General features: G+C 40.9%; 1 protein-coding gene across 1 annotated transcript in view; it reads right to left on the bottom strand.

Annotated features, from left to right (window-relative positions):
* LOC136874435 (puratrophin-1) overlaps nucleotides 1-14,819 on the bottom strand; it is a 1,332,114-nt gene that overhangs the window by 657,828 nt on the left and 659,467 nt on the right. Inside the window, exons 4-5 of the mRNA XM_067148069.2 lie at nucleotides 8,770-9,039; nucleotides 5,237-5,489 (exon numbers count right to left, since the gene is read on the bottom strand). Coding sequence (XP_067004170.2) covers nucleotides 5,237-5,489; nucleotides 8,770-8,868 — 352 coding nt within the window. The 5' untranslated portion in view covers nucleotides 8,869-9,039. The remainder of the gene's footprint in view (nucleotides 1-5,236; nucleotides 5,490-8,769; nucleotides 9,040-14,819) is intronic.

Below are 14,819 nucleotides of genomic sequence, written 5' to 3'. Positions count from 1 at the left end.
CGTAGCAGTGGTCTGCTAGCAACGTGATGGACAGATATATTTTGATACAAATAAGAGCCTCTTCACTGGATATGATTCAAATTATGGTGAATAATAGATGCTGACATGGAAGGCTCCATACATCTTCTTCACTGGACTAGACGGTCCCACCTACACGCTTTGTGCGGCAGCACAGTTCCACCAGATTAACTCTAACGACCCTCATTCTACACTCCACGGGGGTCCGTCTTGCCACCCACTGAATACTTCTTCACGTATGAGCTGTGCTAGTAAAGTAGAGGCATTTCCCGTTCTGAGATCAATGACTGCTGAATCAAACACACCTAAGATAAGACAGGATATTAGTCATTCACGCACTCCAAAGTCTAGAACTATATTCCTCCCCCATATTACCAACCGGTACGCACCCCATGGAAAGATCTACTTCCCCCAGTTCACCTTTATACAGAGTGTAATTGAATTATGATACGTCCATCTAACAGATGATATAAGAGCCTAATCTAAGGAACCAATGCGAAATATTTTTCAGCTACGTTTAAATTTAAAATTAGATATTAAAAGTCACTGTTTTTAGGTTGTCAGTAACTCTACAGGCAACAGTGGCAAACCAAGCCTGCTGTAGCTAGACGGGTTAGGGGAGTGGCAAGGTCGGTGAGGAGGAAGCTGTTGTGTAATCCAAGCATGATTGAATGTTGGCAGGGGAGAGGAAGGGAGGAAATTAGCTGATAAAGAATAGCGGTGCTCGTCTTGTAAAGTCGGACGCAGAAGAAAGGTAGTAGTAGTAGTAGTAGTAGTAGTAGTAGTAGTAGTAGTAGTAGTAGTAGTAGTAGTAGTAGTTGCAACCTCACATAAAGAATTGGGATATTTGGACCGGTAGTATTGTGTAGTCTACCTATTTTTTTCCAAAGCAGTTTCTTACGTGCCAATAATTCTACCAACACGAGGCTGAGGTATTTGAGCGCCTTCAAATACCACCGAACTGAGCCTGGATTGAACCTGCAAAGTTGGGTTCAGAATGCCAGCGCTTTACCGTTTGAGCTACTCAATCCGGCAAGAGGGATTTATTGACTGATTCTTTGATTAATGTTTTAAAGGACAAAATAATTTGGATAATTAGCTCTGGTGTGGAATTAAGTTTGAATTTTTTTTTTTTTTTTTTGCTATTTGCTTTACGTCACACCGACACAGATATGTGTTATGGCGACGATGGAATAGGGAAGGCCTAGGAAGTGGAAGGAAGCGGCCGTGGCCTTAATTAAGGTACAGCCCCGGCATTTGCCTGGAGTGAAAATGGGAAACCACGAGTTTGAAAACTTATGTTAATGCGTTTTCTGTCAAGGACTGTTCTACCTACATGTCACACGGTCTTACCGAGATTTGACCGTAGAATTCAGTGGGGAATGACTAAGAACAACAAAAAAAATCTCTTGACTTTACGGAGTGTTAAGGGATTAAATAAAAGAAAATAAAGTTCCAGGCTCTTCTGAGGGTTAAGGGACGAAACAAAAGAACGAAGTTCCTCACTGTGCTGAGGAATGAACGACGAAAGAAACTTCTACTATGTGGACCGTTGACACACTCTTAAGCAAGTTCTTGATTTACAAGAGGTGTACAGTGATCATCTCCAGCCCAAACATATGCTTTGGTACGACGAAGCCTATTTAGTTGCATACGCTTACACGTCCGTGAGTTAAGTTTGTCGCTTAACAAGTTCGTGGTTAGCTTGTTGGGTTGTTAAGCTAGGTCCTCACAGGTTCTCCACGAGTCTGAGTATATCTTATTCCAAATGAAACGAAGATGTCCAATATTGTATTTATTAATTTACTAACACTTATTACATTTGAAGATTTAAAGTCTATTTACACGTTCTGAGGCCTGACGCCTAACAGCCAACTCAGTTAGTTGGTAGTTCTTAAGTGACTACATTCCAAGAGACCTTTTCCATTTGGAGTCCAGGGTTTTATATGAATTAGGGCAGTCACGTGTCAATCCCTCTGGGTGGGATACATTGTCTTCGTACTGGTTGATTACCAGGGAAGAGGGGATATGTGTAGCAAAGAGTTAGGAGTTTAGGAAGGGGTTTCTGATGGCACCAGGGAGTGGGGCACATACGTCACGGAAAGGTTTGGGCTGATTCTGCCAAGCCTGAGGATATGTGTCAGGATATGTGTCATTCTGGACTCCGAGTTGTTATTGAAACTTACTCACATCTTGACTCACCAGTATTGGTCACTAGTTTGCCTAAGGTCTGTTGAAACTGCTCGACACTCATACAGTATGCCAGCAGCAGTAATAATAATAATAAAAGTAGCTTTAAAAGCCGAATACACTAGTATTAATGGGTGAGGGTTCTATTCCCGGTGAGGGATATAACTCGTGCATCATTTCTTATTGCGGCTTCAGTATCAAATACACGCCTTTGGAAGTCATCACGGTGCTGTGCCTCGCTTCAGTATACTAATTCCTTCATAAGACGACCGGGGTAAAAATCTGAAGGATTGATATTGGGGCTTCGAGCTGGCTATTGCACAGGACCTTTTCGACGAATACAGTGGTCCAGAAAAGTGTTGCCTGAAATCTTCCGCACAAGCCTAGAAATGTGTTTTGGTGCATCATTACGTAAAAAGCGCACCATTATGTAAGAACCACATCTCTACTTACGTTCAAAGCAATATTATACGTAGTTTACGGTAAAATGTCCGTGAGAAAATGCAAGTAGCGTTCTCTTGTCAAACGGGGTCGGAATACAAGAGGACGAATAATTATATCCCCTACAATTCCTACCCATAAGTTTAAGGAGAACCGCACTTGTTAGTGTCTCTGGACAACATGTCGAAGATTTTATAAACTCCAGATATGAGTGTTATGAAAATTTACTACTCTACCTCGTGTGAAACAAGATTCGTCACAGGCAAAGATTCTGGTAAAGAAATCCGTCTGCCACCGTTTCTTACTCAGAAACTACTGACATATTCGCTCCCTGCGGATACAATCTGTTTCTTGAAGGCGCTGAACACGTACATGGTATGGGTATAACAGCTCTTCCCGAAGTGTTCTATGTAGGTTACATCATACTATGACCCACAGATTTCATGGACTGTTCTTCTAGTGCAGGGGCTGAACTAAAATGTTCTCCTCCGCCAGCAATACATCTTGTAACCGTGAGTGCCCCCTTCTCTCAAATGTAGGTTGTAGTTGTCCAGTCCCGAAGTCACTGAAGAACAGTGACAAATGCCCGATAACTTGGGTGTCTTTGGTTGGGAAAACGTTGTTGATACATTCGTCCCGCCCTTGCTTGAATACATCTTGCATCACCATAAATTAACATCACATCATGTACAGTACTTCATGATTTGATAAAGCCATTTCGCTTGTTCTCAGAGTCCGTACCAGCCTGCAGGTCGCAGTGCACTGACCTCGAGACACATTGGCCAAGAATACTGCAAAGTTTGGAGGGGAAGGCGAAGAGGAAGGAAAAAAAAATCACAGCTCTGTTGACATTCTGTTTAGAAGAGGGGAGTATCCAGTGCTTACTGAAAATGAAAACATTGACCGAAGTTTTGTCATTTATTTTCTCCTACACTAATTAAGACAGGTGTAACATTTTTGAAGATGGTTGTTTAGAATACCATCTTATACCACCAGTTCAAATGCCACACCTTACTTCAATTGCACACTACAGTATATAAGCTGTACAGCGTGTACAGAAGTGCTGTTCGTAACGAGAGCTTAGAAGACTCCTTTTCAGAATTTATATTCAGTGTCACAATTGCCATAAGCACACAGTAGATAAATAGAAACGTTTCCTATCTCTAGCATTATAAATTCCTGTACATACTGTAGATAATTAGTGACGTGTAATGTAGTTTGAATTGATAGTCAGTCAGATAATGGTTAATCGCTACGTTAATAATAATGTATTTAGCGGAGATTAACAAATGTAGTTCAGTTTAATTTGGTGGTATTTGACTGAGTTAAATGCTCTTTATCTAAGTTTAATTCAAGTTAATTTGGACATAAATTAATATAACGTAGATAGTTTATGTAATATATTCCCATTAGAAAATATTGTATTATTTTTGCAATGCGTTACGCCAGTACGCTGTGTAGCTACACTGTAATTGGGTCCCATAAGAAGTCCCGTTATATACGAAGCATGAATAAATGGTACAGGTTTTTGTTCCAGAACAGACTTAATGAAGGTGTATGCACTCACACCGCGGACAAGTGTGTAACATCGTAGAAGTATAGAGTTCTAAAGGAGGCATGTCAAATTTGAAGGAGAGACGTGCTCTTGGGTTCTTCATTGCGTGTTATATACCTATGCAAAAATGAGGACCTCTTTCTACCATATAAAAGTTCAAACAATGGCTTAACGTCAAACGACGATATTCGTTATTGCAATGGACGACATTTCACAAGATGAAGATCTAGGGAACGTATTGGATATAAATCGTTAGTTGAAAATTATTTTCGTTTAAAATTTGTCAGTTTAAGACGACAATTAAAAGCTTCCCCAGTTCCTTTTCGACCCACCATTCCCTTACCCCCCCCCCCCAACAGCGCGTAGCAACTCATCCAAATCTCGATCACGCCCAATGTTGCTTAACTTTGGAGATCTCACGGGATCCGGTGTTTCAACACGTCTACGGCCGTTGCGGAAATACAGTAGTGAAATTAATGTTAAGAGTGTTGTACTAGGCCTGTATGAAGGGGCTATTTGTAATAACTATTGGTATTTTGCGATAATGACTGTCATGCAATTACAGTATTTTAGTCACCTTTTCTCCATTTGGAACCTAATAATTTGCATAGCATTCAAGTCCTTTGAAGCTACGTTGATGCTCAGGATTGATTATTCTGGTTTTATAGCTCCATTTCGTAGACATCAAAAGAATGAAGAAGTTCCGGCGGTCGACGATTATGACAATGTTGATTTTAATTTATATCCCGAACGTCAGTATCTGGGTCGTATTAAAACAATCACGCTCTGCATGTGACAAAAATGAGGAGGAGAACTAACAGTGATCTTTATCCGCGATTGAAATTTTTTACAACATGATACTATTCTGTTCCCATTTCACTATTCCAAATTCCAGTACAAGGAAATAACCTTAACATAAATAGAATGACACAAAAGTAATGCACCTGTAGGTACTCAATGCCAATATGGATCCGATGAATGTCCCACTATCCAGCTGTCTACTGAATTCCAAGCACATGAACAGGTTCCTACCTGTAGGAGGAGGTCCCACGCTGGGTGTCTGGGTTGCCATGCCGTCCACTTGATAGTCGACCTCCTCATCGCTGTCGATGTGGGGTATGGCGCCAGCGAACTCAAACATGGGACTGGTCTGGATGGAAGTGTCCCTCTTCTGCACGACGGGGGCACAGGCGCAGACACAGGGTTCGCGACACTGCGGACATGGGAAGGCCAGGTCGTCTAGGGGTATCCTCTCCAGAGCACGTTCCACTGATACCAACAAGCTCTGCGAGAAGAAAACATTCCATTAGTACTGTTGTCCACTGCAAGTATTCTGAATGAGGGCATGGACTATACCAGTTCTGCTTCATGAATATTCAATTTTCAGCAATCAGGAGCATTAATCTGGCTGTCCACTATGATATATGAATTGAGATCACAATCCGTAATTAGCGACATGCAAGAGGTGAAGTTATTGTTCAATTGCAGGAGTGTAGTTATTAGACTAAACAATCACATGAAATTGGTTGAACCCAGTTTCACGTAACTCAGAATTTAAGTTCAGACGAAGAGGGACTGGATCTTAGACAATCAATTATTTCATTAGTGCTGGGTGGAAAAGGGCTGAAAAGTTCTGAAAAGGTTAATGTGGAGATTGATATTTCCAGATATGTCTGATATGGAGCAAGTCTAGGGAAATCCCTGAACGACACTTAAAAAAAAAAAAAAAAAAAAAAAACACCACCCTAAGTATTGTTTCACGTCGCTGGTACATGAGAAATATAAAAATTCGTTCCAAACAGTTCATGTAATTTTAGAGAAACTGTGTCCTGCGGGTACAGGCCAAGACGATATTTTTCACAATTCTTTAAATGTAAACTAAGTCTGTTTCACGGATTTAGTCAACAAATATTTGAAGGGACCTACCTTTAATGACTGAGTGATAAAGAGCGAGAAATGTTTAACCGAGCGAGTTGGTTGCGTGGTTCAGGTCTCGTTGCTGTGAGTTTGAGAGTTCGAACCTCACCATCGGCAGTCCTGAAGACAGATTTCCGTGGTTTGCCATTTTATACCAGGCAAACTCTTTGGCTGCAATTTAATTAACGCCATAGTCTCTACTTTAACAAGCGTAGCCTTTTCCCATCTTTGCGTCGCCGAAACACGTTCATACGTTGTTGAGACGTCAAACTACCAGCAAAAAAAAAAAAAAAAAAAAACCAACAATTTTCACATTTATAAAAGAAAAAAAATGAACTTCGAATTACGACACAGGACTGCCAACTAAAATACTGCGTTATTTTCATTTTAACACTTCCATCTCTGACGCTAGATTTGACAGTCCGGATTAACATGTGGACGGAGCAACAACAACAACAACAACAACAACAACAACAACAACAACAACAATTCAATTTTATTTTTGATTATTTAATGTACATTGTTGGGGGCCATTTAGTCAGTTCTATTTCTTTTGCGTTGGACAATCACAGACACAGAAGAACGAAACTCGTCATGAACGTGAACCATCACTTGGACATAAGCTGCTGTAATTACCGTTTGCAAATTGCTATTTCGAAGACTAATATAAAGAAATTACACATTATCGCGGTATCAGAGGACATCCATTGTGAGTGTCGAGATACCTAAAACCAGGAACATTTTCAAGTCTAATCTACTCGAATGTTTCATCATGAACAATCAAGGCATGTGAATGAACGATTTCTTCATAAAAGATATGTGAAGGGTGTGATAGAATATCGAAGTTATACAGCTGAGAAAAGGGGCCATCCAATGCTAAAGTGATTACGACTGTTTTCAAATTGGATGTATTGTATTTTACTCTCACAGGCTTTGTATAATTTAATGCATCGAACAACATATTTTGTTGCACATGCATTTATCTATTTCTGCATTTCATTTTCTGTAAAATAAACCGACACTACGTTAACACTTACAACCTCTGAATTTGCTGGTTAATTCCTTTAAACGCATAGGTCTTTTGTCTTGTACTTGTACATTATTTAACATAAAGCTCATGTATAGGAAGCTGGCAGTTCTACGTGAATGTTGATATGATATCATGATGAATTGATCATAGCCATGAAAACTCTAATTTTACGTGGAATTTATATAGCAAGGTCGCAACTTTCAATTTAAAAAATATGATATACATTGGCGAAGACTGGACCTCCGGTAGTGTCTGCAGGAATCTAGTGATGGTGTCAGTTAGCTATCACACTCCGCCATGTGAAGACTCTACTCATTGTTATTCTGGGTAGTCAATTGTTAACTTTCCATTGCCTCTCACTGCAGACTAGAGTAGACTTCGCTAAGAAAGGAATGGCATTCCTGTAAAAGTTCGCCGACTGCAAAGATCTTTGTAGTGAGCTATTCCCACTCGACCAACACGCCATGCGGCCGCCAGGATACAGACCGTTGCCAAAGTGAAACACAAAACGCTATAACTCACAGAATATACTTATACAGCACTCACTGTTCCCCAACACAAGGCTCACAACGCTTTATTCTCGGTGACATGTTTGACTTCTGCCCAAAGGGACTCACCTGTTCTGATTCGATTTGTACACTTCATATTTTGGATTAACCCATAGGGGAAAGTCACTTGCTCGAAACATTTCTGCTAGACAAGTGTAAATATTCATTTGAAAAAAAGTAATTTTGTGAATAGTCTCTAAAACTGCTTTGTCTAGGGTGTGGAGAACAGGACAAATATATGGAGGAGAACTTGAGAAGTAAAACTCGTGCAGTGGCTTAGCTGCTTGCTTCTCAACCAGACGTCTGAGGTTGGAACCCCGCTCTATTCTGGACTGCGATATTCACTTGGTTATGACGTAGCGTCAGGAAGTGTATCCGGTCTTATAGCCTGGGCCAAAAACCAAAATACAGTAATCGGGAGATAGTGGGTTCGAGCCCCACTGTCGGCAGCCCTGAAGATGGTTTTCCGTGGTTTCCCATTTTCACACCAGGCAAATGCCGGAGCTGTACCTTAATTAAGGCCACGGCCGCTTCCTTCCAATTCCTAGGCCTTTCCTCTCCCATCGTCGCCGGAGGACATATCTGTGTCGGTGCGACGTAAAGCAAAAAAAAAAAAATTAAAAATAAATATGCCATGGTGGCTCCAGTGAGCCCAGAAATACCTCGGATAAGCTGAAGAATGCTTTTAGTCTAAAGCTATATCGTGAAGAGTGTACCAATAAATTGCACACTGTGCTAATTATCATAGAGAAAAGTAACATTTAACAATTTTTTACAAGTTACTTTACGACGCACACAGACAGGTCTTATGGCGACGATGGGAGAGGAAAGGGCTTGGAGTGGGAAGGAAGCGGCCGTTGCCTTAACTAAGGTACAGACCAAGCATTTTCCTGGTGTGAAAATGGTAACCACGGGAAACCATATTCAAGGCTTCCGACTGAGGGGTTCGAACCCACTATCTTCTCCCGAATGCAAGATCACAGCTTTGCAACCCTAACCGCAGGGCCGACTAGCTCAGTCATTCAAATTTTATCTAAAAACACCTATGATAACATAGTGTCATGCCGTACCTGAAGAAGAGTGGGCAGTCCGTCGGCCTCAGTCAGGGCGAGCTCCATGCCAAGCACAGTGTCCAGACAGCGCGGCTCGGCCACGGCCTGGCTGCCCATGGCGGAGTCTCCTCGCCACACCACGGCCAGTTCTACAGCACCGGCACCGCGCACGCAAAGGTAACAGTCGCGGGTCCGCAGCAGCGACGGGTCGAGTTCGCCGAGCTGCAAAACCACTCCGGCGGCGCCCAGGGTCAGCGGCCAGCCGCGTGGGCACACCGCATCGCCGCCCTGCAACAAGAAGAGTCACCAGGTTAATTACGATAAACACAGGCAACCAAAACATTACAATCAACATAGTCCAATATTCCATAACACGCCAAGTCAAAAGCAAGATAATATACACAGACAACACTTACCTAGTCCCTAGAAACAACAATAAACAACTTCAACAGCACACTCTTATCAATTTGGAAGTTTGAGTATGTATTATATGAGGCACTATTGGAGATTTCATCATATGTACCCATGTGTATGTCCGATATAACATTTATCATTAACAGCTGCTATTCAGTAGGGTTCAAATAAAATTTCAGACTTGTATGTGGGTCTGAAAGGGTTCCTTCAGTTTCGTGCAGGCAATTGAGGAGTTGTCCATTTCGGAAAGGTAGTGGCCGTGGAGTCTATCAAGCTGAGGGGGTTGTGGGTTTGGTTATTGTCCTAAGGGTGAAGTAAACGAAATAACCATCCCCTCTAAACTCTAGTCAGAAAGAGGAAAAAGTTCCTAACCTTTGAAGAATAGAAAATTTAAGAAAAAAGGAAGATCATATAAAAGATTAAAATGAAATCCATTGTTATTAGGGTCGTGAAGGAACAAGAGTTGTCTAAGGAAAGCAAAAGTGAGGTGTCTGGAACAAGTAAGTGGAATGCATGCCATATTCAGGAAGGAGGTCCGTAGACACCACTCGAAACTCTCAGTCCGAGATTCCTTGGGAAGAAGGATCATTCTTTTAGGCACCAATTCGACTGATAGGAGCTACTATGAATGTATTAAATCTCCCACCCAAAAGGATTTCCGTCGTGCTAACTACACGCCATTAGGTCCAGGAGCCTTTGCACAATAGACAAAGAGCTGTCGGAGATTGCTTCATCATGCAATTTGGCTTATTTGATTTTGGACTGTTACGTCAATAACCATCGAGTTATATCTGGGGTACGACACGTTAAAGCATTGCCTAGCATGACACGTATCCTGATCTCGGAACATCTCTATCGGCCATTTATTAACGGGCTCCTAGTTTAATGTAAGGAGAATGCTGAGACTGAGCCTTTCTGAATGCCATGGGCACGTGTTCTAAATTCTGGCGACAATTATTTAAAAATACGTACAACGGAGCACAAAGCGGGTTGAAACACGCTAAGCGATAGAATGTACATGAAGGTAGTCCAGATGCTAGTAAATATATTCCTATATGTGTCATGAATTTAATCAATCTAAATGCTAACAGACTGTGGATGGATTTAGCCCTGCAATGCTTAGCATACAAGGCCATGACCAAAGCAACTATGCTGTAGAGTCAATTAAGTAATGTATCGTATGAATGCAATTAACGAACAGAAGTGCTGAAAACTTCACAAAGTTGTTTATGTCTCAGACAGTAATGCCCTGTTCAGCCCGCTGGGAGGTGTGAAATCATGTACTGCCAATGAACGCATACCACTGTAGGCAGAGTGCAAAGCGCTTCAGTTGTGCGGACTGCATAAGTGATCGGTTGAACCAGAAGGAGTAGTAGTAGTAGTAGTTGTTGTTTAGTGCCCATACAGGACGATTTCACAGTTCAAGCTTCAGGCGAAGCTTTAGTAAGTCATGGATACCGCTGCGAGGCAACTTGGCAGGTTCGATCCTGGCTCAGTCCGGTGGTATGTGAAGGTGCTCAAATACGTCAGCCTCGTTACGGTAGATTTACGGGCACGTAAAAGAACTCCTGCGGGACTAAATTCCGGCACCTCGGCGTCTCCGAAAACCGTAAACATAGTTAGTGGGACGTAAAGAAAATCACATTATTATTATTATTATTATTATTATTATTATTATTATTATTATTATCTAAGCGAGGCTTTTGTTTTGGCTTAAACATCATGAGTTTTACAGTAGCACTTCCACATTTGGATTTACTGAGCTTAACATCTTCACATAACTAGAAATTTGGCACAGCAATGAGCAGCAATTCAATCCTCGTCATTGTTTATGTTCATACCATTATTGGAGTAGGATCGTGTGTTATTCAGAAACATGAACTAGTAAAATGAACTAAAAGTGTGATTCGAAACGAACTGACAACTTCATTTCGCAAGAAGTTAGCATTTTGTTAGACATCGCAAGGCAATATAAACATATAACGAGTGTAAATAATCAGAATATATTATTACGCAGTGTGAAAACCCCAGTGTGGCATAAGATTGCGGATTTGTTTAATGTCAAATGTGGTGTAACATACAGAGATGGTGCTGTAATACGGTATTAATATTAACAATTCACTCTTTTCCACAGGATTCCTTACATGCGAACAACCTTGGAACATATTTTTTAAACTCCGAGCTAAGGTTTTAAGTGTACCAGTTCAATGTATTGATGTACTGATTCTGTAGCTGTTGAGTTGATAAAAACATAACCTGAAAGCCAAGAGTAGAACTGAATGCATTTGAATATAAAGTAATAATAACACGCAACGCATTCCTGGGGATGCAGTCTGGTATCTGTGCGACCTAGAGCTCCAATAACACGAGAAAATTTGGATGTTTTATATAAAGGTTCCTTAATTTTAAACCTTCACTCGTGGGTCGTCAGGAACATAAAAAATATATTCCTCGACAGAACGATGTAGAGAATGTTCATACCTCTGTATGTTGTCGATTTTGAGACATCAGAGCAACGTCCAATCGTATTAATTTATTACTGACTATTCATATTAATTGTATTTACAAGTCAGTGCTATGTTTAATTGTGTCACCAATAATTTCTCATACAGTCACTACTGACTCTTTATTTAATCGTAATATCTCGTAAAATTATCCATCATTCTACAGGCCTACATGGAAATGACTTGGACGCATTTAAAACATTCTTGGCATTCTTCTGTCCTGGATTTAAGTTAAAAAATGCATTTATTTACTGCTAACAGAGTCTTCTTCAGAAAAAAATGCCATTCCTTCGCTTGAGCCACTATTAAATACAACTTAATTAAGCTAAGTCATACATAAGCTCAGCTGTTTAATAATGTGTTTTAAAAAAACCTTTCAATTGCTATAAGTTTTAAGAAATGAAAGAGTACACTGAAAAGGGTTTCGTTTGTGATTCGTGTCAGGATTTGGTTAACGTAGCTGAAACTCGTACAGGATTTCGGTGACGCAGATGATAGATAGGAATAGACTAGGACTGGAGAAGAATCTTATGTAGCCCTAATTAAGGTGAGAAACCATGGAAAATCATCTCCAGGTTTGAAAACAGTTAAGCCTGAACCCACCATCTCCCGAATGCAGGCTTGCGAGCAAATGACCGGTATCGTGCAGTTATTTCGCTCGGTTCTTCACTGTGCTATTTAATATACTTCCACGGGTCTCTCGTAATTAAGCACTCTAATTAATCCGAATACCGTATGTCGACGTATTCAAAATGTCCCCATTTGAAATGAATTTCAAGATCAATACCCATGAAGACATAGATCTATTCCAATTGCTTTTAGATGCTAGGGAATATAATTAGCGTAGTGGTTTAGATATTGTCATTCCATTCGAAGAGCCAAAGGTCGTATTTCCGTGACTTCCGAGTTGGAATGGAAATGAAAAATGAACAATTCTGTGCAGTCAAGGAGGGAATCTAACTCCGACATAATACAAAATGAACGAGAATACTTGCTGCGATCCCAGAAATACCTAGAATAGCAAGAAGAAATTTCTTTATACTGTACATGCTAGGAGCAAAAAATATGAGAATGTGCATACAATGGAAGTATAACGATGAAAGGGAACCACCTATTAACAACATATCATTACTCTAATATAAACAGACAATTGCAGAGTGGTCCTATTTTTGGACTTCACCCGTGACCCTGAATGTGACTCACACTTGAGGCGAGTTATGTAACACGTGGTGGAAAATTCAAGTATTGTCTGTACAGTTTCCCAGATGGTAGCCAATTTACTCTGTCCTTGGCCATGAGAAGAGAAGAGAAGAGAAGAGAAGAGAAGAGAAGAGAAGAGAAGAGAAGAGAAGAGAAGAGAAGAGAAGAGAAGAGAAGAGAAAGTCGTAGTTATTAATTTATCCCGTGGCCACACCACCATTTTATAACCTATTATCGTACGTCCCTCCAATTAACAAGTTGGGTGTATAGAGACCAAATAATGGAGTCCCTATTCACGCTTATCATTAACATTCCAGCATTCGAAGATGAGCCAAGGTGATATCAGGAACGAATCTCTAGATGTACCCAGGTATTGATGTTTATGACATTTAGTAGTTGAAAACAACATGCTTAGATGTGTAGTCGGCGGTTAATACGAGTGTAATAGTTTTGTAAGCCGATTTATTGGCACGGGGAAAATTATGCTACCACAAGGTGTCTTGAAACCGACAGCAGAAACAATACTGGATAAGCTAAGTTCCACATTTTCATTTCTCCTATACGGTCTTCCTAAGTCAATTCCTGTGTTGGTGTCAGGAAGGAAATCCGGCCATAAAAATAGGATTAGCGCCGACCCCAGATAACTGATGAAAATAACACGAAAGAAGTTGTGAGAGAGGTAAGTCTTATAAACATTATGTTGCATAATTTTGCCCACTTTTATTTTTCACTCTGTGATGCAAACCTTTGAGTTTGCTGTGACTTATAGTTCATTATCTATTATTGTTTCAAGCCCACTAGAGAGCACTTATTGACTAGCTATTTTTGGAGATTCACTTTGGTTCCCAATATATCTTGATCCCGGCTAATAATTTTTGCATTATCTCATGTGAGAATGGTTTTCGGGACTTAGTGCATTTGGCTGACAAGGGCCAAGAACAAACCATCTCACATAATACGGAGTGGTCTACGAACTTCACCAGTAGAGATCTCAACATTCAGTTCCGAGTTCTGATGTTGCGATGGTATGCCTTCTGCCCTTGTGTATGGTTTTGAAGGCTGGCCGTTCAGCCCTTTGCTGAAGAGGTGGTTTGAAGCTTTCGAAATGTGCTTGTAGAGAAGAATGCTTTGAATAACCTGGATAGAAGGGAAGAGCAAAGAGGAAGTCCTCAACTTGTTAAAGAAGAAAAAAAAACAGCTTCTAACAAACATCAAGAAACGAAAACTCAGGTACATGGGCACATTATGATAGGTGAGCGATATGAACTTCTCCAACTCATCATCTGGAGGAAAACTGAAGGGAAACGATCTGTGTGGTGAAATACCTGGCTTAAGACCTGCGCCGTTGGTATGGGTGAACTACCATTGACATCTTTCCAGACGCTGTTTCACGAGTTATCATAATTACGCCAACCTTCGTAGAAAGACGGCGTCTTAGGAAGAAAAAGAGGAAGAAGAAGAAGTGGTAGCGAAGGTCCCAAATCCCAGCGGAGTCCAGGTCTTTATGGACTTCAAGTCTTACTGCTGTTAATCAATGAGAAAATCTTCCTGGTAAGGCGATTGGTGTCTATTTATGAAAGGTGTCCGTAGAACTTCAGCCGCGTACGTCGCATGCCGGTGTTGGCCATTACCAACTGTCTGTCTAGTTCAGGGCTCCCTTTTAGTCGGTTGATTCCGTCTGGGAATGTTCTGGGTCCATGAATTTTCCTGAGATTAAGTAATTAAGCTTCTTCCAGATCGTCCATGGCACCTTTCCTTTTCATTAGCAGAGTCTATACTGCGTATACGAGTTGGGATCTGACTACAGTTCTGTAGTGAAGGACTGGCACTAGTTGAAATGCACTTCTTGTTGTATCGGTTTCGCGATAGTTCGTAGGCTGTGTTGAGTTTCGTACATCTTTCTATGAGGGAGGTGTCATCTCTACCACTGGAGTGAACCCGTTCACCAAA

The sequence above is a fragment of the Anabrus simplex genome, chromosome 5 (assembly GCF_040414725.1).
Source record: "Anabrus simplex isolate iqAnaSimp1 chromosome 5, ASM4041472v1, whole genome shotgun sequence".
Classification (NCBI taxonomy): Eukaryota; Metazoa; Arthropoda; class Insecta; order Orthoptera; family Tettigoniidae; genus Anabrus; species Anabrus simplex.
The sequence above is the reverse complement of the archived record's forward strand: the minus strand, read 5'-3'. Positions and strand labels throughout refer to the sequence as shown.